Below are 24,057 nucleotides of genomic sequence, written 5' to 3' on the forward strand. Positions count from 1 at the left end.
AACGCGAGTACGCACGATGCGCGTAAATCGTTCCGATCTAACGTTCGAGAAATACTTGAAATTGATGGACGTTAACGAAATTGAAACGCGTCGGCCCTCGAAATTATATTTAGTACTTACTGGTTGAAGACCAGGTCCAGGCTTCCAGGATTCGTCGAAGACAACGCTGCGTAAGAAGGTATGATCATTCATGGAACGGATGATATTACTTTATTTGATGACGTACTTAAACAGTGAAAGAATTTCGGTCTCGAGCCCAGTCGCGTAGACGCTCGTCGATCTGTTTTGTTACGGCCGGTTAATGTTCTTCGTAAAAAAGAAGGAACAGCCTACAGGGACGGGACGTGGCCTGGACTCGGAATCCTCGGAGCTGTGATATTTACAACGGCACGAGCGTACTCCACTCTATCGAGGAAGAAGGATCCAAGGACCACCGTCACACGCGGACCGATTGCTACCGACTAGAGTCTACTTCGACCCTAGCGTCGAGCTGGCCAAACTCCGCAACAGAGCCGACCGATTCTTCGCGATCAACGGACCGGTGTAACGAGGGTCGTTGAGATCGATCAGTCTCGCTCGAAATGACAATGGGTAGTGCTTAACACGTAACGGTAACCTAAGTAATAATTGGACGCCGCTTATATTTACATACTATACGAACGTAAACCCTGGTTAGTCCTCGAGTCCTTGATAGTTCCTGGTCGGAGCACCAGACGCTAAGCTTTTCACGGCTGAACCCTGACTCGGGGTCGCGTACATTCAGTCGGAGCGATTACAGATTCCCTCCCTAGAAACTAGGCTGGGACGCGACACGCAAACGCTAACGTTAACCAGAGACTCCAGCGAATTTACAAGACGCTCGAAGACCTCTACGGCCAGAAATCCTTCGAGTCGAGAATCTGGTCTAGCACGGTCTAGTACGGTCTCCAGACGTGTCTAGGTTTCGGGCTTCTCTCTCTTCTTGGTCTGACACCGTCCCTCTCGACGTCGGTGTCGTCGTCCTTTTTTCTGGTGGTCAGATCCTGCCCCACGTTTTCCTTGTCCTGTCCCTTCTTCGTGCTGAGGTCTACGGTGCCTTCCAGCCGGATCTTCACCGCGAGATCACCTCGACAAGGAATCTGCTCGTCGCTGGTCGCTTCCTGATCGTTGGAGTTCTCCATGCTCGGCCTCAGGTGAACAGAGGTGTCCTGGAACGTGGCATCGTCCGCGTCGCTTCTGACGGGTGATATTCTCGGGGAATCCTGCTCGGGCAATGACTCGTCGCTCCTCACGCGATCCCTGTTCTGATCGTAGTCGTTTCTGTCGTCGACTTCTATGCTTCCGTCAGGACTGTCCAGGCCGGATCTACGCAGAACATCCTGATCGTCGTCCTGTTGCTTCTCCTCCTTCAGGCCAGTTTCCGGACTGTTGCTGGTGCTACGAAGCTTCCTTAGCTCCTCCAGCCTGGCCTGATCGGGCCTTTGCAATCGTTGCTGAGCCATCCTCAGTGCCAGAGCGTGCCATTCCGGTTCCAGAATGTACTGCTGCGTGTGATACAGCGGATTGTAGAGCCAAGACGACTGCGGCAACAGCGGGGCAAATATCGATCCGAAGATGGACCCCGTAGCTCCCAGAAGATGAAGACCTGTCGTTGGAACGACGAACAGTCGGTCAGGGTTTTTAAGAAATTTTTTTTTGGAACTGACGCGTATGCAAGAAGATAATATCGGTTTCGAGTTAGCCTTGGTTAGGAGTAACCGTGGTAAGTAAACTGAATACAGAATCAGGTAGTTCGACGTATGAGATATTATCCAAGTTCCAAAAGAGAATTAAGCTTACATTATGTGTATTCGAAATTTTCAATGATTTAAATATTTCTAATAAAACACTTTCCAGCATTTGTTCGGCAGGCCTTCAACTTCGTGTAATCGATTCCCTCGACTGTACGAATATTTAACCTCGATCTACTTTGTTTCTTTTTAGGAAAAAGGAATCTTACATGAATGTAAAATTGCGGACAAAATTAATCGCAATCGTTAATACATATTATTCCATAACCGATTCTAAATCTCTGAAATTTATCATCGTGACTCCACTAGCTTTAAACGTGACCATTTTACATTTTACTCGCGTACGAAATTTTATCGGGGTTATACGATAATCTATAGTTTTGTTAACTTATCTTCGTCTTTGCGTACCGAAGAAACTCGAACGATGAAAAGTGTTTTAATAAATATACTTTCAGCGAATTGTTCGTTACCAACGAGCGGATTTTAAAATCGTTGCGCGAATGACAAAAGAGGTGCTCGCGAAGTAAAACTGTGCGTCGTGAAAAAAGTCCAACGATACCTTGGAAATGAGAATGATGTCCAGAGGGACTGGGCGTCGTAGTCGTCGTCGTGGTCGTCGTCGACTCCGCCGGGGGTGTGGGCGCCGCCACTGCGGCCGTCGTGAGCAACCCGGGACCAGGATTGCCAGGTGACGACGTCGGCGTTACCTCCCTCACGGAGACGCTGATTGGACCCAAATCGTTCCTGGACGACTCTTTAAAAAGACCAATTCGTGTTCTCTTATCACTGTACCAACTGGAGCCAATCGTCTGCCAACTCTTCGACACTGCTACTAGGCTCCGACGTCCTTTCGAAGAACAACACTGACCGGTTCGCGTTAGACTCGGGCTCTCGAATCTAACGAAACTCGTAAACTTGCTTCGAGGACGTCGTCCCTTCGTAACAGTGCCAAGTGGAATCCTTACCAGTGTTAGGTCCAGGTAGTCTAGGTGACCTTTGCTCGATGCTGTGGTGGAAGGGGTTGAAGGCCGACGCACCAGCTGTCGGAGGATGTGTGTGCGAGTGGTGACCGGGTGGCGGTGGAAGACAGTGCGGCGGCAGAGACCCTCGGGGTAAACCACCCCACCCTTGGCCTGCTCCTTGTTCCAGACCCAGGTGTTGCAAGCCTGTGCAATCGAAGAGATCTGAAATTATGTCTGTCGGGTAGTTGGTTCTTTTGGCCGTTGAAGCGACTCGAGAATCGATGGCCCGACCGCGAAGTCCTCTTCGGACTAACGGGAGTTGCGAGAAAAAATTAATTACTCAAAGTGCAACGCGTTCACCTCGGGACGAGTTCTATCGAGACCCTGGGAAATATTTTTAGCCCGTTTGCGTTTACTCGTGCGAAGTTTACCATCGCAAGAAATTGCACAAAAACCAACACTCGGAATCTCCTGTTGTCGTAAGGTGAACACGGTCTCGGACCGTAGACGGTCCAGAGGGTACCGGCCAGAGGGTAACGTTCGGTGGTATACCTGAAGGAAAAATCGATCGCGGGACGCAATAAACGCGATAAGCGCGCCTGAAACGCGCAAAAGGAGTCGCAATAAATAACCCACGGCTGAACTCGTTAGAAAAGAAACGCGTTTCCCGAGGTGATCTGAAAACGTTATATAACATCGGACGGATAAGCGATCGCCGAGTGACGGACAGAGCTACAGAAACGTTTCCCTTTGACGTAGCGAGCGTTTGACGTGGATGGACAGTTAAATTTATCCAACAGAGAATAGAGGAACGATCGATCATTTTTTTACAATAGGTAGCCAATACCGCGCCCGGCCATGGGAAAGGGTTCGCGTGTGCAGGTACGCAATTAAATTCACGACATCGGAAGAATTAATCTGTTCGAGCGCGATTACATTGGTCACGGTCACCCAACCCTCGTTCTTTGCTCCGTTACGAATAAAGGCAAACAAGATTTCGTAAAAAAGGAATCGCGCCGAAGGAGAAACCGTACGGCGTACGTTCGGCCAATGGGCGCGAATCTCGTCCACGAGGACGAGAAAAATGTCTCGCGCGCGGGAACAATTTCGTACAACGAAAGAAAAAAGCAACGGCCAATGAAACAAGTTAGAAAAGCACGGAGAAACGAGCCGCGACTCGGTTCGTGTTCGTTGCACCGGCGAGGAGGAGGGGAACGGTGGATCGAAGGAAGAGTAAAAGTGAAGCCCGTAGTCATCGGCGCGGTATCGGTTTTTCGAAACACCTTGATCAATAGCAGATTATACCGTCATCTGTGCGGGGCAGTTTAAAAATTCCGTGAAAGCTCCGAAGCCACCGGCATCGAGGGTAGGGAGATCACGGCGGAGTGGCGAGTAGGGGAGGCACGCCGCCGGGTGGGGAAGATTGTCTGGTCACTGGAACGTGGGCGTGGCGGTCCGTGGCTCCCGGCGCGCAGATTGGACGAGCCACGATCCCCACCACTCGCGGGACACCCGGCAGCGGGGATGGAAAAAGCTCGGTAGGGGCCGAAGGGGTGATTTTTAAGCTCTCTTTAAGCCGCGCTTGCCAGAGAGGACACCACTATCTCGCGTTCTACCACACCAGCGCGGAACGCCGAGCAGCCCAGCTGGAAGCTCGCATGGAGAAAGAGAAAGAGAGAGAAAGGGTGAGAGAGAGACAGAGCGAGGGGCAGGAAGAGAGGAAGAGAAAGAGAGAGAGAGAGAGAGAGAGAGAAAGCTTGTAGCTGCAGCTACTTTATGAGGGGATTAAGAAAACGATAAGAGGCGCGCGAAAGCTGCGCTGCCAGCAAGCTTAAGGAGGCCAAGGGTTTCCGTGTACCTGATGCGCCGTAAGCGAGGAGTCTACTCGGGCTGTTTTCTGGGGAAATCCCCGCTCGATTTTCCACCTAGTTCTCGCATCGAAAAAATCTTCGAATCGAAGGAGAAATTAATCTCACCTTTTCGTTTCTTCGACGCGATACTTTCTCCGATCGTGATGAAACTTCGTGTCGTCGATGGTACGTAAAACATCTTGTAAAATAATTGTTACATTATTGGTATCGATCGCGTCAAGGGTTGTTCCGTCCTTCGAATCGTTGGTTTTGAAATTCGACCGAAAGGTTCCAGATACTCGACAATGGACACGAATCTATTTCAAACTGCTCGTAACATACTTTCAATTTAATAAACCCCGAAAACGCCTGGCACCCTCTTACAGCGGTGCTCGCGTGCCGTGGCGGGGGAGGGTGGCGGGCGATAATTCCGAAAACAAATGAAGACTAATGAGGGGAGAACCTGGCGAGATCTCTGAAAGAGTCGGAGAGAAAGAGACGGAAGGTCCGGAGAGAGCTAAAAGGGTTCAAGGAGCCGCTACCCTTTAAGGGGTGAGAAATGTTAAGCTTAAACGTTACGGCTCTAGGGTTAGTTGCCTTTATGTGTGCCTTCCGCTGGGGTACCGAAGCTTTAAAGGATGATGTATTATCGAGCAGCATGTTCAAAATGTGCTCCGGTATTTTAGCCGCGTCACATTGGGTCCGGGTTAACGTTACGTCTCGATACTCGATCCTTTAATAACGAAACTTGACGAAAGACTTTGAAAATTAATTAACCTATCGCGCCACCGTGTCCGGGGAAAGTTTCGAGAAAAAGGAAAAACTGAGAGGGAACTATAAATTACGATTCGGATGGATTTACAGCGGAATGGTACGAGTCAATCGTAGTTCAAAAATCGAGTTCAAATGTTCAGTTCAGTTGCTCGCAGACTCACCGAACGCTCAAAAATTAATAACAGAAGAGAATCGATTAACCTGCCACGCCCTTTCGCGTAAATCCTGAGAATGTGAAAAAATTAAAAAGGAACCGTAAATTTGGCCGAAGATGAATTTACAATGGAGGAAGCGGTGGTATCGGTTAACCCGGAATCTCGTTACCATCCGAGGACATTTACGGTTGCCAAACATTGAAAAATTAAAGGTAGAAGAAATCACCGAATCTTCCCAAGATCTATTTTCTCCCCGATAATATTCATCGAAGAATGTTGCAATTGAATAAAAAAAACTATACGCAGCCTCGAATTGAGAATTCGCGAATGTCCACTTACGCGATGCCTCTTTTCGACAACGAGGGGGGAATTTCTCACAGAAGCTGAACAAACTGCTCTTACACCTCCCTCTGTCGAGTGAAAAGCGATAGGACAAAAAAACTGGGGATGCAGAAGAATAAACAATACCCACCCCCAAGAATCTTTTGTTCTAGCTTCGAGGCAGACAGAAATTCCGCGCCGTCAAGAAACAGAAACGAGTTACGTCTGTCACGCCTACAAGAGAACCGTCGGCAGGGCAACTTAAGGGGCGTTTAAAGACGTTGGGCTAAAGTCTGACGGGCACCCCCGAAAGTAAAGAGTAAAGCCGGTCGTTCGGGGTTGCTCGCTTAAAACCCCTCCGCTCCGGCGGCAGAGAGATACATAATAAATTAATTCGCGTATTTTCCTGTCCTCCTTATCTATTCAAATCTATGCAAAACAGGAGTTAAAACGCCCTTCTTACTCCTAAGGCGTTAACCCTTGTGGAGGCTGCACACCCTCCCCTCTTTTCAGCTTCTTCTCTAACCCCGTCCTCCCTCCTCCCGTCCCGGTCCCACCGCCACCCCCATCCCCCTTTCCCGCGTTCTAGCCTCTCACTACCGTCGGTCGGATGTCTTTGCACACCCACCCTTTGCGCCCGTTCTCATTATCGCGTCGCAGCAACCCCTAAAATGCCACCCTGGAAAGGTCCCTGGCACCGATCTAAGCTCTACGAGGAGATATTTCGAGAAAGGACGAGAAAATTGCTGTCTCTCTCGCTACCACTCGCGCCACCGCGTTTCGTCCCCTTCTCACCGCCCACCGCCCAACGGCCACCCAACCCCCTCACCCTTCTTCCTTCTCTTATTTACGCTTGCATCCTCTTTGAAGTTACGAACGCGGATAAAAACGACGAACTTTTCGAAACGCTCATTGTACGCTCGCTATTCTCCCCGGGTCACGTCTACGTGTGCACACCTTTCGTTTTTACACCCCTGACACAATTGTGTACGCGGAATTAAAAATTGACAAGTATCGTCCTGGAATTATTCCGCGGAATATCGTCGCCCATTCTTTTCGTAAACTTTGTACGAACGTGGGAGATTTTTACAGATTTTTATCCATTATAAAATGGAAAATCGACACGCGAAATTCGTAATCGTTTTTCGAACACTTTCGACGAATGTCCCCCTTCCCCTTTCCTCGGGATTGGAATTTAGAAAAAGCTTCCGTTTCCATCCCCTTCGCGATGGAAGTCGATTGCAGGAAGAAATTACAAATCAATGCCACCGCGTGTAAATTCACCGAATTTATCTACCCCCGGCGTCTTTATGGGTTTTTGTGTCACCGATAGGAGAGAAGACGACGCGAGCAGGGGATGAAGAAGAACGGCGCAGGGTATCATTAGTTACCGTCGTCTCCACCGAAAGGTCCTGGTCACCGGGCCTGATTAAAAGACGGGACACCCTGGGACACCCTTGCAAGACACCCAGGAGGGTGAAATGTGACGCGAATTTAAAGGATCCGCCGTGATTTGACGCAGGGGTGGACAGGGACAACCCTTAAAAAGGGAACCTTTAAGGATCCAGCACCGCACTCGTGAAGGGTTACTTGGTTTTCCGTGTACGTGAAAAGGCCCTTTACGCGCAACCGGAGAACTCGCCATCTCGGAAAACCGACCTCCTTGATCCCTTCGATCGCAAAGACATTCCCTTGGCCAAGGTCCAATGTGAAATATTAGCAACTGATTTAAATACAATTTCACAGAATTTTTAACGAGCTCGTTCCATCTTCGGTGTACTCAAAAAACTACCTCGAAGGAAATTCGAGAAGTCGTCTTCCGCGAAGATCGACCCCCTGTAGTTTTCGAACGAGAGACGTTTCCTCGATGAAAATTCGACACGGGATATTTACCGTTAATTTTAATATCGTTTCATATATTTGGGGAGGATTCTACGTTAAGAAACCGTTAGAAAAATTTCTGCAGTCGTTTTTTTCGTGAAAATCGACCCCTTGTGATTTTCCATCGAAAGGTGTTCTTTCACCAAAAGTTAAAAATTATAACAAACAGTGCGCGTAACGAGGGAGGGTGAATGGTCATCAATGGGAATAAAAAGAGGGAGGTCCTCTTTAAAAAAAAGTCGCGAATTTACTGCAAAACGATCCAAGAACGAAGCGAAAGTTTCAAACTGAACGCTTCTAACAATCTCCCCCAAATGAGGTAAAGGCCACCTTATTGAAACAGGGGTTGCGATTTTTCCGGTGCTCCCCCAACCCCCGGTAGGCGGTTAATTGACACTGGAGAGTGGAAGGAGGGTGGTAGGAATCGAGCTGCGCGAGCTGTTCTTGTTAACTCGAATCCCGGCTCTCGCGATTTTTCATCCCCTTAGCCAGACTGACAAAGACGGCCTCTCGGGAGGCACGTGATCAGGGTGTTTTCGTTCTTGGACAATCTCAGCGAAGATCTTTCGCGTGTTGCCAGTCACCGAATGCATTAATTTTCTTCTTGCTTCGAGACGTCACGCTCTCGCGTCCCTTTAAACCTTTCCGGGATCTCGCGTATGTAAATTGAATCGTGAAAACGCGAGACAAGATAACCCTGCAGCCGATTGTTAATTCAATGACAATACATAACGGGGTTGTTATCGATACTGGAAAAAAATAACTTCTATTGGATCTTGTGTAACGAATCAATGGAGAAAGAGTTGGCGAAATTCTTGCGAATTTTTCACTTTTCTTTGTACGAAAGATTTACCAACGATGTACGCTCAAGTTTGAATATTTAACCCCTCGGTGGAATAAGAATAAAAATTCTACCGTTTGTATCGTATACTCGATAAAATATCTCGCAACCCTCCGGTTCCTTCGATATGAAATAAAACGAAACGTCGAACCCAATTACGATTTCGGTGAGCAAGCGCGCCACGTTTCGAACACGTCCAAGGAACCAGAACAATGTTACAAGAATGGCTACAAAGGAGACACCCGATGCGCCGGACTTCGACTTCCTCGGTGAGACCATAAAATTCAACCGTCCCCTCGAGGTAGGCCCGAACGAAATTTAATAACATCCCCCTAGTTACACCTCAATGGGCACCTTAACAACCCCTGCTCGGGTAGCCAGCCGTTTCTCGACGCTTCCCTTCCCTCTTCTTATCAACCCCACCGGCGCGGATATCTAATAAACCAGCACTCGAAACACATCTTTATCCGGGCAGCGATACACCGCTCCGTTGGGGGTGGCAAAAGTTCAAAAGCTGGCCGACTGACCCCACGGCGAACTGGACGGAGGCGCAACCTGTGCGCGGAACGTTGAACTACCAGCGAAAGGGTTGAAAAAGTGGTGGACATCGCTTGGGAATAAACCGATCGATATGCGGGTGATGTCGGTCGCGACTGCGACAACGTGTACGACCCAGTTTCACGCGTGCACGCGTCTCCTTTAACGGGCTGTCGAAAGTCTTCTTCTACAGGGTGGCTGCGACGATCACGCGCGAGCTGTTATTTTTTAACATCGAACAACGGGGTGTGCTCCTCCCCAACTACGCCAGGAAACGCGAGAGGGTTCGAGAAAACGCGAAAGACGATCCTCGAGTTACGTATCGATCTAATTTCGTCCACCGTGGTGGCTCGTTTTTTAACAAGAACGGCGCTGGAATTCTCTCGATTAACACCGAAACTACCGATAGATTCCAGTCTATCGAGGTGTTCCACGTATGTAGGAAAAAGAGGAACTTACGAGATGGAAAAGTCGTAACGCCTTTTGAAAATATACCATGGAATTTAAAGTAAATTTCTCTGTAAGAGCAGTCGGAACCAGTCGTTTTAACTGGTTGGTAAATCTAGCGTTAAAAGTCCTGTAAATTATCCGTAAAATTTCGCGACTTTTTCGAGGGTTCAACGATTTTGGTTCACATCGATGGGTGTCGGAAAAGGTATACGAGGAAGTTCTCGACCTGCACGAGGATTGGAAAAAGGTGTACGGTAAATTCTCCACCTTTGGAGGATTGGAAAATATGGAGGTGGAAATTTTCATCGTCCGGAAATATTGAGAAGCGAACAGGATAAAATTCTCAACATTCGTGGGAATTGAAATACGTGTCGGAAAGTATCGTCGACCTTCGGGAGAATTGAAAACTGTGCAGGGAATTATCACGAAAGCTCTACGAGAGAAAACTCTCGAGCTTCGCGAGATTTCGAAACTGATAGACAATTATAAAAAACGAATTTTGTTTCCTGTACACTTTTTAATTCTCGACCTTTACGAGAAACAAAAATACTCGAAAAAAAATTATCAACCGGACTAGCCGTTTTTGACAAAAACATTTCAAATTCTGGCAAACTTTTCTCTTTTCCGTGACAAGTAAAAATTTGTGGCGCTCGCTGTATTTTTAAAACGGTTGAATACAATCCGACAGAAACTTGTCGATACTTGTAATCCGGTGATAAGTGTTCGCGATGTATCGCAGATAAGACGATTGTATACGACCGATGAGCAACTTTGCAGTATAATACGATGCAGATCGAGTGACTTTGCGAGGAGACACAGAGCGGATCAGTGACTGTTCGTGACGACGTATGATACGAAGTTCTCCGAGCGAGGAGTTCGCCAAAGTCGCGAGGAATTTCGCCTCGCGTAGAACGCGTACGTGTAACTGGGAGCAAAAGGAATATCGCATCGCGGTATGGACGAGAATCACCTTGCTCGATAAATCCGAAAAGGTCGGAGGGTCGCGAGAACTATCGCGAAAAAGGCGACTAGCTGGGGAGCGAGTTCGATCGGTTATAATTCCGTGTTCGAGGTCTTTCTATGGATCCAGCTGCGCCCTCTCCTCCGCAAAATCTCCTACACGGGGCTCCCATCGCGAGCGTAATTCGATTTACCCGACTTGCACGGCCACGTTACGACACCGACTGCGACGGTTCCGCTCGCGATTACCGTGGAACAATTTTATGCAGCCAGCTTGGAAATTGTTGCGTCCGTCCTCGTTAGCTGAAATTACGATGGAAATCTAAAGGAAAGAAGAGAGAAGTCGGAAGAGAAGCCGGGCGCGGCAGCCGTTGGTCCTTGATTGAGTAGACCACGGGGGATGAGGAAAGGGGCGATGGGATGAGGGACGAGCGAAGGGAGGGACGAGAAATCGACGGCAGGACTGCTACTCCACACTACCCCCGGGGGCAGCAGGGAGAGAAGCTCCGTTAAGCCGCTTATCATGCCGAAACAATACACTGTCGGTGCACCAGTATCAGTACCCGACCCTCGCTGCTCGAGGCTAGTCCCATCAAAATTTCGAGCTTCGAACGAATTTGAATTGGAATCCGTGCCGCCGAACTAGCCCGTCGATGCTCCGCCACGAGAAAACCCTCTGGAAATTCCCCTGCGACGTCACTCGATTACGACCATCGTTCGACGAACACTGAACTCGCGCCGATCTCGGATGGATCTGGACACGAGCGACCATCTCTGGAAATTTTCGCTCCTTGGACACCGAGTCGAACTCGCGTAGACGAAAACTGTGCGCAAAATCGGGATTCGATTGAACAATTTGGAAAATCGATGGGCCACCGAAACAAATGCCATTTCTTTGAACGAGAATAGTCAAACCGCGCGTGTCCAAGGAAACGTAACGTCGGCCTGGAAACAGAGTCGAGGACGATCGAGAATGTCAGCAACGTGTTCGAGAACGCAAGAAGTTGCTCGTCAAACGGTGGCCCGGGTCCAAAGTTTCCTCGGAGAGCGTGAGTAGAAGCGTCGACGAACGAAAAGGCAGAGCTGTGTGGAGCTTAATCAGAGTCTTCTCCACTTAGACACCCGACGGCAAAACTCAATTTTGAGTACGGTGCCTGCCGACGCTCAATTTTGACACCCTTCGTAGCCGCGACGGCAGCCGACGCGGCGAACGGCTGGCTTCGCTTCGTGGCTGGGCGGGAAAGGGACGCGACGCAGGGTTGCAAACTTAGTTATCCGACGGCGCGAGAAGACGTCGTAGGAAGCCGAAGGTGCGCCACGAGGGAGCAGGTAGACCCGGACCAACGAATAGGGGACGTGCGTTCGATCGCGGAACCCTCGGACACTTACCGGACAACTTGAATCCCAGTGGATCCTGCGGGTGTCCGAAAGGGAACGGTCTCGGTCCGAAGTGGAAGGGATGAAAGGCCTGGTGTCCTGAAACGTAACGCGGACTCGTGAGTAAACAGAGACAATGTGTCTTTTGACGAGTGAACATCCTCAGGTCCATCGTAAACCGAGCTTAACGTTGACGAGGGACCGAAGATGACACGTTTCGAACATTCGTCGACCCATTGGGATCGGCAACAGGCTCCGAGACGATCGAAAGATGTCGGGTCTTTAACGGTAGGTCACAGCCACGTTTTCAGGCATACGCAGTGTAAGTCGATCAAAATTATTATCCGAAATACCTCGTTATTTATTTACTTGGTCGAAAAACGTTTCATAGGTGACGTTTCCAGTTTTTTAAATAACGCTACATATTTTATTAAGCTCAATTCGATGTCACCTTGTTACCGATCGTTGAATTCGTCCAAAAAGTAACACACTCGAGGGTCCGAGTTAGCGGTCAGAGTTCTAAAATAACGTAGCTCTTTCGTTTAACGTGTGACGGAAAGTTGGTAGCCATGTACGAGAAGTTGGTTATCTAACAGGACATTGGGAGATTAAATTTGTCTCGAAGTTTAACCCTCTGAAAGTGGATCTCATAGTTCTAGTATTTCGTTTAACAGTGTTAACCAATTTCAAAGATGAAACTTGACGCATCGATGTACACCCCTTCCCAAAACCACCCTCGGTATCTAAAATTCATACATTCCCAACTCCAGTACTTTATCGAATATCGAAAGAACAAATATTTCTAAAAGTTTCCAAATTCTCAAACGCGTCGGTACGATCTCTGCGTCGTATTGCACCAACCCCCAAAGAGTTAAACCTGCCACCTTATATTTACGAACATACTATAATTGTGCGAAATGTAATCCAGGAACGTTTAAGCGACGTTCACCGGAATTTCTTCCGCACGGAGTTACCCACTGTTGGTAAAATCCCGCGATACTCACTTGTCTTGGACCTGGGTTCCCTGGGTCCGTCGACGGTGACCTTGATCGCTTTGGACAAGGTGGCAACCTGAGGCGGTGACGTCTGCAGCATGATCGTCAAGGTGAAGCTCTTTCCTGAAACGAAAAACAAAACTCAGAACGCAGATACGCGGTTGAAATTATCGCCCGGTGGTAAAACGAGTAGACCGAGTGCTCCTGTCGGGGTAGCTACTCGTTTTTTGTCAGCTTGTTTCGATATTAAAAACCATAAGGGCGAAGAAACCGAGTTTCTTCTTGGTTTTCGAAGGTTTCTATTATTCACGATCAATCCGACCGACGTTACCGAGAAATGTTCCCTTTACACGGGCTGTTTCAGAACTACAGGTGAGAGTTTAAACGATGGTTAGAAGTGCTCAAACAAACGAGAATAGCTTCGCCCGGAAATGGTCTCTAAACTCCCCTCGTGTGATACTGAATTTCGAGTCGTGATTTCCATTGAATTAATTTTTAATAATTCCATCGGTGTTTAAATTTCAGACGAATGGTAATAATTAAAGTCGAAGATACATTCAGAGGTTATTCCGGAGTTGCTGGAGAGTCGACACAAACTCTGTACGTAAATAGACAAAATTGTTAGACCACGAAATATATTTTTACTTTTATCCGCAGTTTAACGAGAAGAATGCATACATCTAAAAATATAGTATACAGTGTACACGATTGCGTAAAAAAAAAGATCGCTAGCTTCGAAATCTCGAAACATTTCACTTTAATGAAACTACTTAAAGTAAACTACTTAAAAATTTTCTCAAGTATACGTACGTGCTATCGAATTCTATTCGAACGACGTGTCCGACCATCGTTCGCTGGTTCTACTTATATCGGTTTGTACAAATATTGACGTTGGTGTAATGTTGTTTTATCTGATGCGAAGTATCCAATTAGAACAACCCGAGTAGAAATAACAAGTACATTTATCGTTCATGGCTCGTTCGACGTATTACCACGTAATGAATTGTCACGCATTTTAAATCGAATCTGTACTTGGAAACACAAGCGCGTCGTTTGAACGGTGATTGAATAAAAAAAACGTGTCTTTGGAAATAATTGCAATTACGAGCGTTTTCCGCAAAAATTTTGCGCTTCGATGAATAGAATTCCTAGCGAGCGGTAAATCAATAGAGAAACGGAAAGTCCTCGGAGGCTTTTGCGTGGCGAACAACCCCCAATCGTCGACTACCCCTGCAGTCAGTCGCTTTCCGGCGAATGTCTTTTCCCTTTCTCCTTTTTCGCGAGAAACGCGGCCAACTGTTCGCGCGAGCGAAACGACGACGAGGCGCGCTGGGAGGGGTGCGCTCGCTGGAAACAAAACACAAATGTGCCGGAAGTAAGGGGGTTGAACGAGTGGCGCCGCCGCGTCGATGTTTGGCCTGAATCGGCCGGAATATGTTAATGTCGGGGACGCTAAACGCGGGGCCACCCCTGCAAAAATATACGCGGCCGCTTGTCACGCGCGATTTCGTCGTTTTACCTTTCGACGTGTCGAGTTGCGATAGCTCGATGCCGCGCGATATTCCTCTCGGACGTTCGTCCGGATGTCTCATCGACAATCTCTTCCCGCCTTTTCACTTTTCGTTCAATTTTTTTCCTTTTTTTTTTTACACCGCGCGATTGTTTTCACTCCGAAAGGGTTGATGAATATTTTACAAAATTGAAGTGAGTACTCTTGTCCAATTTTTCGTTCACTTTTCATAAGGAACCAAAAATGATTTAAATTCGAAAAACGGATAATACGTTTTGGCGTGGAATCTTCGAATAATAATTTTTCATGGAAAAATAATGCAAAACGATCCCGAACAAGAATACCGTTAACTTCAGCAGCAATTTTGCAAGATCTACCCTCGTGGACATAAAAGATTTATTCGAGTTCACGATTATGTTTCAGTCGAACGCAACTTCCTCGAATCGAACTTGCACTCTACGACACATCCGGTCGAAGAATTCTCCGTAAGGATAAAATGGGAAAGCGGAGGTTGGCACTTGAGCGCGTTCTCGCGCCACGACCGTGAAGTTATACGGCTTATAATGGGGTCGGCGTGCGTATATGCACGCGGTTGCGTAGTTTTATTTTATGGTGGCGCGGCTCGGACGGCAAACGACCGGGTTTTTACGGTGAACCACGACATTTAACCGGCTTACCGCCGTCGTCGAGCGAAATATTCAACCCCCGATTTTAACGACACACAGGGAACCGTGTGCTCTTCCACGAGCACCGTTTCAGAAACAAAGATTCAGGCTTGTATTCTTCCAAGGATTTCAATTCTCATTGAATACGTCGGAACGGAAACGAAACGCACCTTCGTCGACACGAAAGAGGGAGAAATTCCCTTCTCTGTCTTTAATTTCATATCCGGATGACCAAAAAGTTGGCATTACTAAAATTTGGTGTATATAAAATACTTTCGTTTAACAATACATCCCAGAAGATCGTTGAACGATTCGGAACTAAATTAAAAACTTCGCTTCGAAAGCAATTTTATCGAAACCTTCGATAGAATATAATTTATCGTTACCAGAAACCGATAAAATATCAACGCAACGATCGTGTTCAATCTCGCGTTAATCAATTTTAACGTAAATGTTAGATAAATTTAATTGGCCACTTTTGACTTATCAATATCGTGGTACAATTATTAATTTTACACTTTCCCATTTGGAAAGAGAAATAGTTTACCAATTTTCTACACGATTAGGGACGAAATACGTACAAAGACGTCGTAACACAAATTGTATCTTTGCGAGTAGAATCGGTCGTTTAAAACCGGCCGATTAAGTTCGATCGACATCGGTATCGAAATTAATTATTGGAAAAGGAAACTGTGGACAAAAATTGAAACGAAACCCAGGGATTTTGAAGGTAGAGTAAGGAGAAAACTAACGAGGCCAAAGTTTATTGCCGGTGCGGTGTCAGATCCCGTGATGGTGGCACGGGCGCGAATCGAGGGTGATAGCAGACGTTTTGAGGGTGTTTATGAGGCATTATGTGTAACTCGCTGGAAGAACGATCCTCCCCCTTGAGGTCTGCTGCCCTCCACCTGCCTACGCTACCCGAAATCGTAATTCGTTGCGTGCTAAACGGCGGCTTTCGAGGCATCAATCTGCGCCTGAAACTTATTCCTCCCCGTTGCGGGGAGTTCTGTACGAATTTTCACGTAATTTCTCGATCCAGAGATCAATTTTCATCCCGGCGAATTTTCAAAGCCCACTACTGGAAAAGAATTTCTATCTGTTGAATGTGTGAACTTTTCAATTTTCACTTTCCTACCTCGATAACTTTATTATTTATTAATTAATATTTAATTAGAGAAAAATGTTTTCTTCGAATAGCTTCGTATTGACTTTGAGTTGATTTCGGGTTCATTTCTAAAACGTAGCAGCACTCTTCAAGATGTAATGATCGTAAGTATCAATTTTCACCCTTGAGGAACTCATTTTTACGGTATTATTAATCAGAAAATATCCCTTTTTTGAATAATTCTTTGGTTACCTTCTTCAAAATGTCATAATTTTGAATCTTCACTTCCACCCTTCAAGATCTCGTATTCGCATTATAATGTTATTGTTCTTCGAACGATACTATCTTCTAAGGTTTTCGTTCGAAACATCTTGAAAATTTCCAATTTCACCCTCTAATTCTCCGATTATTTGTACTCAAGAAACAATTACATCTTCAGAAAATCCTGGGTCGATTTTCCAAGCTCCCGATGCTTACCCAGAGAACGAAAAACTTCTCAAAGTATGTCATTCCGAAATAACAAATCCCATCCTCGCGCTAAATAGTTCCTTTTCCTTTTTGCTGCATCTTGAAGGTAATCTTCTTTCGACTACGAGTATCATTACGGAATAATGTTCCCACGACTTAATCGAGGCTTTCTCGTTTCAGTTTCTTCGCGTTCGTTTAAACGACTGCCCGGAACGCTTTTTTCCTCGTGCAAAAAGATATAACGCTCGCGCGTTTATGGGCTCGCGATAGTCCGCGTCCATTTGCACGACAAGGATTTGCACACCGCGAGAAGACACGAGAGCGCTCGCGTACACCCTAAGTTTGCCCAGGGATCATGCAGTGTTAAAAACTCCCCTGTTTGCCGGCGAAGCGAGCGCAAGGGTGGCTTGGATCGTTATTTCAGAGTGTTTGTCGTGTTTTAAGATTCTGACGTTTTGACTGGCCAAATCGCGGCGGAACGAAGCAACGTGTACGCTCCTATCGACGGCGGTTCGCGCGACGAGGAAAGAATGATCGCTGCACTATCACGATCACAGCGAAACTGTACACTAGCCCGTAACCGCACTTTCGAATCTTATTCTCTTTCAAATCGAGTGAACACACTTTGAAAATAAATAGTAAAATATGACGAAACAACAGTGATAATAATTGCGATCATCGTAGGGAAATGTTAAATTAAATCTCAATCGTCCCCGATGTAGGAGAGAGTTTGCTACGAACGAATAAAAATCATTTCCCTAATTGGAAACCGTCACTTACCTCGCAGATTAAAAATACTCCGTACTCGATGAGACCGGTCTCGATCGTTCAGAGTTTCTCCGGTGTCGCGAATCCACGGGAGAACGATTCCCCGTCCCCCGAAAAGAAGAGATCACGAACACAAGGAAACACGTCGAGGCACGAAGAGAACGAAACCCCCGTCACCTCGTTCACGGACGATCGAAGCGCCGATAGCGAGCGAGAAATCTTTCAAGCACGACGAACACGGCGGCATCGAAGCCGTGGATTCATCGGAGCGTTCGCGGACGAGCACGACGCGCGTCGAAAAGGGCCAGGAAAAACGTCGAGAGCGTGGAATTAGCATATGTAAAAAGAAACAGAGCGGCCAGGTACGCGGGACGACTGGAGACCAGCACGAAAAATAATGTTTAATCGGTAGAAAATCTCGGTGCAGTCATCCGCCGTAGAACAGCTCCCTCTCCAACCCCCTCCCCACTATCCACCCCTTTGGTCGGCGCTCTTCTCTTGCGCGATCCTTTACTTGAGAGAGGGCTGTGACTTTTTAATTTTTAATTGGGAAAAAACGTCGTCGAGGTGGTCGACGAATCCGCGCGGGTTCGTGGATTTCAACGACGTACACACATCTCCGCGCTTTTCTCTGAAATCGTCGATTCCTTGCGAAATGCGCGACGAATGCCCGCTCGATGTTGTTGCACATCTTCTTTTCCATGATTTTTTACCGTTCGTGTTGTACCATCGGACAGAAAGATATCCGACTGTCGCGAAATCTAGAGGAGAATCACTCCGTGGGAAGAACCCCGCGCTTAAAGAAAAGCGAACAACTTTTTTCAAGAGAGTTCAAAGTAACGTATCTGCGCATACTGTTGGGAATTCAATAGAACTATAGTAGGTGTAATGCTACTCCTATTGGACGGAATTGTGACCCCTCCTTCGCAACGCACAAGACTAGGCGTGGCCTACAAAGAGTGCTTTCTATTGTTCGCAGTTAATATTTAGTCTCCTTAAAGGTTAAAGTTACGATTCTCTGACTCGGCTTTCTTTTAAATTTGAAATTTATCTTTTCAAACTATACGGAGTTTGCATTAAGAAAAATAGTTTAGTATCTCCAATATTTTTAATAATTGGAACAAGAGTTGTTACAGATCGAAGAATTAACTTCATTTTCCTAGATAAAGTGCCTAATTTTTTATGTATACATTCAATAGAATGTACTCAGACGTACTGAGTCAGACATTTTAGTCAGCCTCGATAAAGCCTGCTACTGAGCAAAAATTACCCGACGTTGTCATGTTCCCCTTAAGTCGAGACTTATATTTCTTTCTTCTTAAATCGATATTTCTTTCTTCTTAGAATACATTTCTTCGTAAACTGATATTTCTTTCTCCTTAAAATGAAACCTAATATATGATTCTATACACGTAGATGAACGAATTCTCACGAAAGATGCCCAAGTTTGAAAAAATTGACGATCGCGGTAAAAATTTCTCGCGATTCTGTAATTAGGAATCAGAGACGTAAGACGTGGTTTGTTCGGGTGACTCGAGGAAATTGAATCGCCACGGCGGTGCAGTCTTGGTGGGCGTCAATTAATTAAAGCGGAGGGTGCAGTTTCGCGTAAGTCACGCACGATCGAAGTGAAATTTCGGGAACCGACGAGGATCGCAACAGCTGTTCTCCGCAGCCGACGAGCGGGACGCGTTTTAGAGGTCCATGAAAAAGAGCGACGACCCTCTTCAACGTCGACACGTATTAAATCAGTTTTCGCGTACTCCTAAGTCCACTTGCTGGCGAATCTTGGAAGATCAAAGGAAACAGCCAGGGAGGGAAAGAAAGGTATCCCGCGAAAGTGTTTAATATCGAACTCAAAGCGGCGCAAGTATCGAAACTTGCACCCAGACTGTACAGGGAAAATTACAATACTCGGATTTTCGGCCGAAAAACTCGGCTCTTAACCGGGTAATTGTGTCGAGGGAAAACTTAAATCCACCTCGCGATCGACGAACTTGAATAACAAAATTTTCCTACGGAACGAAGATACGAGAAGAGAGGTGGTGTTAACCTCGTCAACAAGTATTCCCAGCCCTCTCCCCGCGAATACACCCGATCGTCCCGAAAACCTCCGAACAAGGCGCGCAGGGCGCATCGTCGTCCCCTAAAATTCACTGCGAACCACCCCATCCCTCGTCAGCCGGTAAACAAGCTCGAAGATCAAGGGATCGAGGAGGAACCAGCGACAAAAGTAGGAGGAAGAAAATCGCGTGAATCACGACCTGAAAACTGGCCCGTGTTCCACCTGGACGGGTTAGAAGCGTGAGGAGGGTGTACGAGACGCGAATCCACTGCGCGAGGACATCGGTCAGGATCTGGCTGTCGATAGTTGGAGCTTTGGCTCGGATTCTCCCGCGCTCTCTTGCTGGCTATACCTCGGGACTGGGCACGTCATAAAACACAGGTAACTCCGGTATTTATGTCCGTCGTTTTTACGCCCGTCGCTGGCCACCGGTTCCCAGCGCAGCCGAACCTACATACGCGCGCACAAGCTCGCGCACAAGTCTCGCCGCTACCTCGTGACTCCTAGCAGTCGGAGCTTGACGCTAATCCCTGTCGGGCACGAAAGGGGTGGCCGAGTGATATACGCCTCTGCGCCGCTATGATAATATCCCCCCTACCCTCCGACCCCACGCCTCGCAAGGCCGCCCTTTTGTTTCGCGACTACGCGCCCAGTCCTCGCGACTTTTCCGCGCGAGTTGCAGCTGGAACCAACCGAGATGCTACCCTGCCACTCCGAACCAATTCAGGGCCCTCTGCTTTCATTTTCGAACCGATTCGAACCCAACTAACATTTTCTGATGGAACAACGTTCACCTCCTATAGGTTCTAACAAACAACTCTTACGTTTTCTTTGAATTTTCATCAATTTTTCCAGAGTGGTAAAATTTTCATCGATTTTCCCGAAGCAATAGAATTTTCGCAAGTTTTCCACAAATTTCGGAAATTTGCAGAGAACTTTCTTCAATATGCACTTCTTGAAATCTTGTAAGGGTAGTTCGTTACTAATAAATTCCTCAACAATTGGACAACAATAATTCAGAAATATTCCACCCTCTCTACCCTACTCTTGCTATTGTATACCGTAATTACTTAACGTTCTCGGAAAATATTGTTCCAACCTGATAAATATCTATCCGTCTGTTACGTCAGACTTGCAAACCTGACAAAGAACTAACAAATCTTTTCCCCGGTTGCAAACGTTCCGAATGATATCTTCCCCTAGGAAATCTTCTCCTTAAAAATCCTCCATGAATTTTAAACCCCCTTGAATATTTTCTTCGCGCCAGGCTCGAGTTTCTAGAAATTTCGAAGAATGGTTTGCAGATTTCCCTGCAACGCGACTCGGCGACGAACAATAGACACGGAGTAAATAGGAAGGACCGGTTATTCCCCGATCGATTAACACCGATTTTTCAACGGTTCCTCTTTTTTTCGTTGGACAATTAAAGGGCGTCGGAAGCGAGCGAGTGGACACGGGAAATCGCGGGCCAGTCGGCTCATTTCAATTTTTCGAACAACGCCTGCCTCGACTAAAATCATTCCTCATCCACATTCGCAATATTAAATTGGCATGGCGAAGCCCGCGAGCGAGCACGGAACAAATATTTGCCCCAAAATGGTCAGTGCGCGCGGGCCGCGTGTAAAATAACGGAGGCGAAAAAACGGGGGAAAAATGTACACGGAATCCGTATATGAAGCGGCCGCGCGCAGCGACGACTCGTCTCCGTGGTATTATGCACGATACACGACGTGACTCGCCAGCAAACATCATAAATTTTCGATTTATTTAGCAAATCTGTTTGCCCGGCTTCGTAGACGATAACGATTGGCCGTGTTATCGGTGATCGGCAACGGTGGATCGCGTGCGCTGCGCGTTTTCCAGCCGCGCGGCTCGAAAATACTTTTCGCGAGAATGCGCAATTATCCTACGAAGGTGGAACCGAGGCGATTTTTTCGAAAAGTTAATTTCCTGCCTTTTTTCTTAGAAGAGGATGTTGATTCTGTATCGATCGCTGGGGGGGAGAACAACTTACACGGATAGTTACAAACTTTCGTGTAAATAATTATGCAACCTTTCAAACATTTAAGAGAGTATCTTGGCGAATACAGATTAAACCGAATTCCGATTCAACCGAAGAAACTGACCAAACAGTTCACTTTCTTATCTCCACTATGGACATTTTGAATACATTTTTTAATGCCTCGATTAATTAAATTAATTAAACTAGTTATTTTCCTGCCAATTGAAATAGATTAAAGATATTCTTATAATCGGTTCATAAAAATGAAAGAAAAGTCGTGATCTGTACTAATTAAGATTCGATTTTATACAAAAGTAGGTGTCACGACTGTATTTTTAGCTGTATCTCGCTTCTCGCTTACCTACGATAATTTAGTTATATTTTATCTTCATATTGTATTGTGTATATGCAGTTTTACACGTGTGATAAAGATGTTTAATAATAATCTAAAAACAAACGGTGTCTTAAAACTTTTACGCAACAATGTACATTCTTTGCTCGTTATAATAAAAATGTAATCGGCCAAACGGGTATTGCGTTTTATTAAACGTTTCAATCCTATCTATGGGTCCTGTTCATTTTTATTTAAACAATTTCGCCTCGGTTATGTTCAATATTTACATTGCATCCCAATAGACGGAATATAAAATTGCTTCATTGACCTTTGGACGAAAGAGAACAAATATCAAATGATATTCCAAAAAGGAATATAATATATATTTTCTTCTTCATTTTGCTATATTAATTTAACGACATTAATGAAGTAGATTTTTCACATTGAACCCATTAGATATATTATTTTAATATTGTTTATTGAATTTTTAAGAAATTCCAAGGAAGCATAAATCACTCTTAATACTAAAAGAATTACTTTTTGATTTACATTTATTATAAAATAGAGCGAACGACTCAACCTGCATTAATTATATTCTTCGAGTACTTATACTTTCGTTGAGTTTACGTAGAAAAGAAATATATTACCGAGGACCCAACAATAGGATTGAAACGTTTAATTAAACGCAATGCTTGTTTGAACTATCGAATGAACCAAATATCAAAGACAAAGGTTATATATACATGTGTGTTCGCTGTGGTAATATTTCTGCTGAATATTTAACGCAAAATGGTACACGTTACAACTTTTAAACTACCAACTACCTTGCTAAACGACAATCTTTCAAATAGATCGTTTCGATTATTAGGTCTTGCAAGTTTTTTTAAGATACAATTGCATTCCTTTTATGCCTCAAAGCATTTCAACTATTTTTCGATACCACGAATAATTGGGAGATTCCTAATGGAAACAATTTTAATGCCGATAATCGTAACGCGATGCAATTATTATTTTTCAATAAATAATGTCGTTATATCGCTTGGATATCACCGATACTCGTACTAAATTTCCGTAATAATTAATTTTTGATATTATGAAAAATAATAAATGGAATACTTACTTATACGAACGGGACTTATTGTTAGCTGAACATTCGGATAACGGATATTTGCCTACCGAAGATTCTATCGTACGTACGAAAAGTGCACTAAAATGCTTCGTAGTTTTCCCTTTCCTCTGTTCAATTTCAACATTGAGTGGAGGAACATGCTTGTGATAAATAAGTGAGTCATCCACGTGAGCCACGTGATAGGGGACGTGTTTAACGTGCCATTGTTCGATCCCCTTGAGAATCGAGTCCGCGAGTGTTAAAAAAATCATGCATCGAGACAGTAATGAACAGCATGTTAGCTTTGATTAAGCTCACAAGTGATCTTCCATCGAAGTACAGATATAGGCAGGCAATGTTTAAAAATCGATTGTAACGATGTAACCATGCACCAAGGAAAACTTGTTCCACGATTTTCACTTATCTTTGCAGAACGAATTGCTCCTTTTGCATACTGTATAGTGATCTCCCAGGCCGCACTCTGAACACAGTCTCGTCCCGAATAGCGTCACAATAAAATATTTCCAACGGATTGGAGTATCGGCGTTTTCCGGACACGCGGAAAACAATCTTGCATGATCCGTCACCCCCATAGAGGTTCTAGAGGCAAATCGTTGCGTACGGCTGGTAGTTAGGGGCTGCCCGTAATACAGTAATGAGGGCTTACTGCCATGGAAACCAAAGCCGCTTACAGCCAACCACTCTACTCCCAACCACCCCCCTAGCCCACCCCCGCGTTCGCCGTCCTATTCTGCGATTCCCTATATATCCGCGATATCCTCCTCATCCGACGAATTTCGCGAAAAAATTGTGAAAACCGTTCACGGGCCTCTATTGTTCCTCAACGGTTCCAGTGTTTTTTTTTTTTTTTTTTTTTTTTCAATTCGAGAGAAGATCGACCGTGCGAGATGAAAGAACCGATAAGAGGTGCTTCTTTAGGGTGATCGATTCGCAAATTTTTACGGTGGTACAAGTAGAGCTCGAGCAAAACTAGCTCAAACCTAACTCATACGCGGTCGAACCCAAAGGATAGCTAGTTTATACGTATATCAGACCACGGGTGTCAGACGTGACTCAAACTTGGTCAAACCTCAACGAGTATCCCAAACAAATAAATTTCCGATTCAATATGAATTTAATTGATTTTCATGTTAGCC

At 45.8% G+C, this 24,057-nt stretch overlaps 1 protein-coding gene across 2 annotated transcripts in view; it reads right to left on the minus strand.

Annotated features, from left to right (window-relative positions):
• Nucleotides 1-203: 203 nt before the first annotated feature.
• The window catches only part of LOC143154234 (uncharacterized), a 31,349-nt gene continuing 7,495 nt past the window's right edge, over nucleotides 204-24,057 (minus strand). Inside the window, exons 3-7 of one of the 2 annotated variants that reach the window (XM_076326164.1) lie at nucleotides 12,882-12,995; nucleotides 11,890-11,976; nucleotides 2,735-2,935; nucleotides 2,329-2,523; nucleotides 204-1,624 (exon numbers count right to left, since the gene is read on the minus strand). In XM_076326164.1, the coding sequence (XP_076182279.1) occupies nucleotides 915-1,624; nucleotides 2,329-2,523; nucleotides 2,735-2,935; nucleotides 11,890-11,976; nucleotides 12,882-12,995 (1,307 nt within the window). In that variant the 3' untranslated portion in view covers nucleotides 204-914. Of the gene's footprint in view, nucleotides 1,625-2,328; nucleotides 2,524-2,734; nucleotides 2,954-11,889; nucleotides 11,977-12,881; nucleotides 12,996-24,057 lie in introns of both variants that reach the window. The other variant, XM_076326163.1, reaches the window with a different exon arrangement.

The sequence above is a fragment of the Ptiloglossa arizonensis genome, chromosome 14, assembly GCF_051014685.1.
Source record: "Ptiloglossa arizonensis isolate GNS036 chromosome 14, iyPtiAriz1_principal, whole genome shotgun sequence".
NCBI classification, from domain to species: Eukaryota; Metazoa; Arthropoda; class Insecta; order Hymenoptera; family Colletidae; genus Ptiloglossa; species Ptiloglossa arizonensis.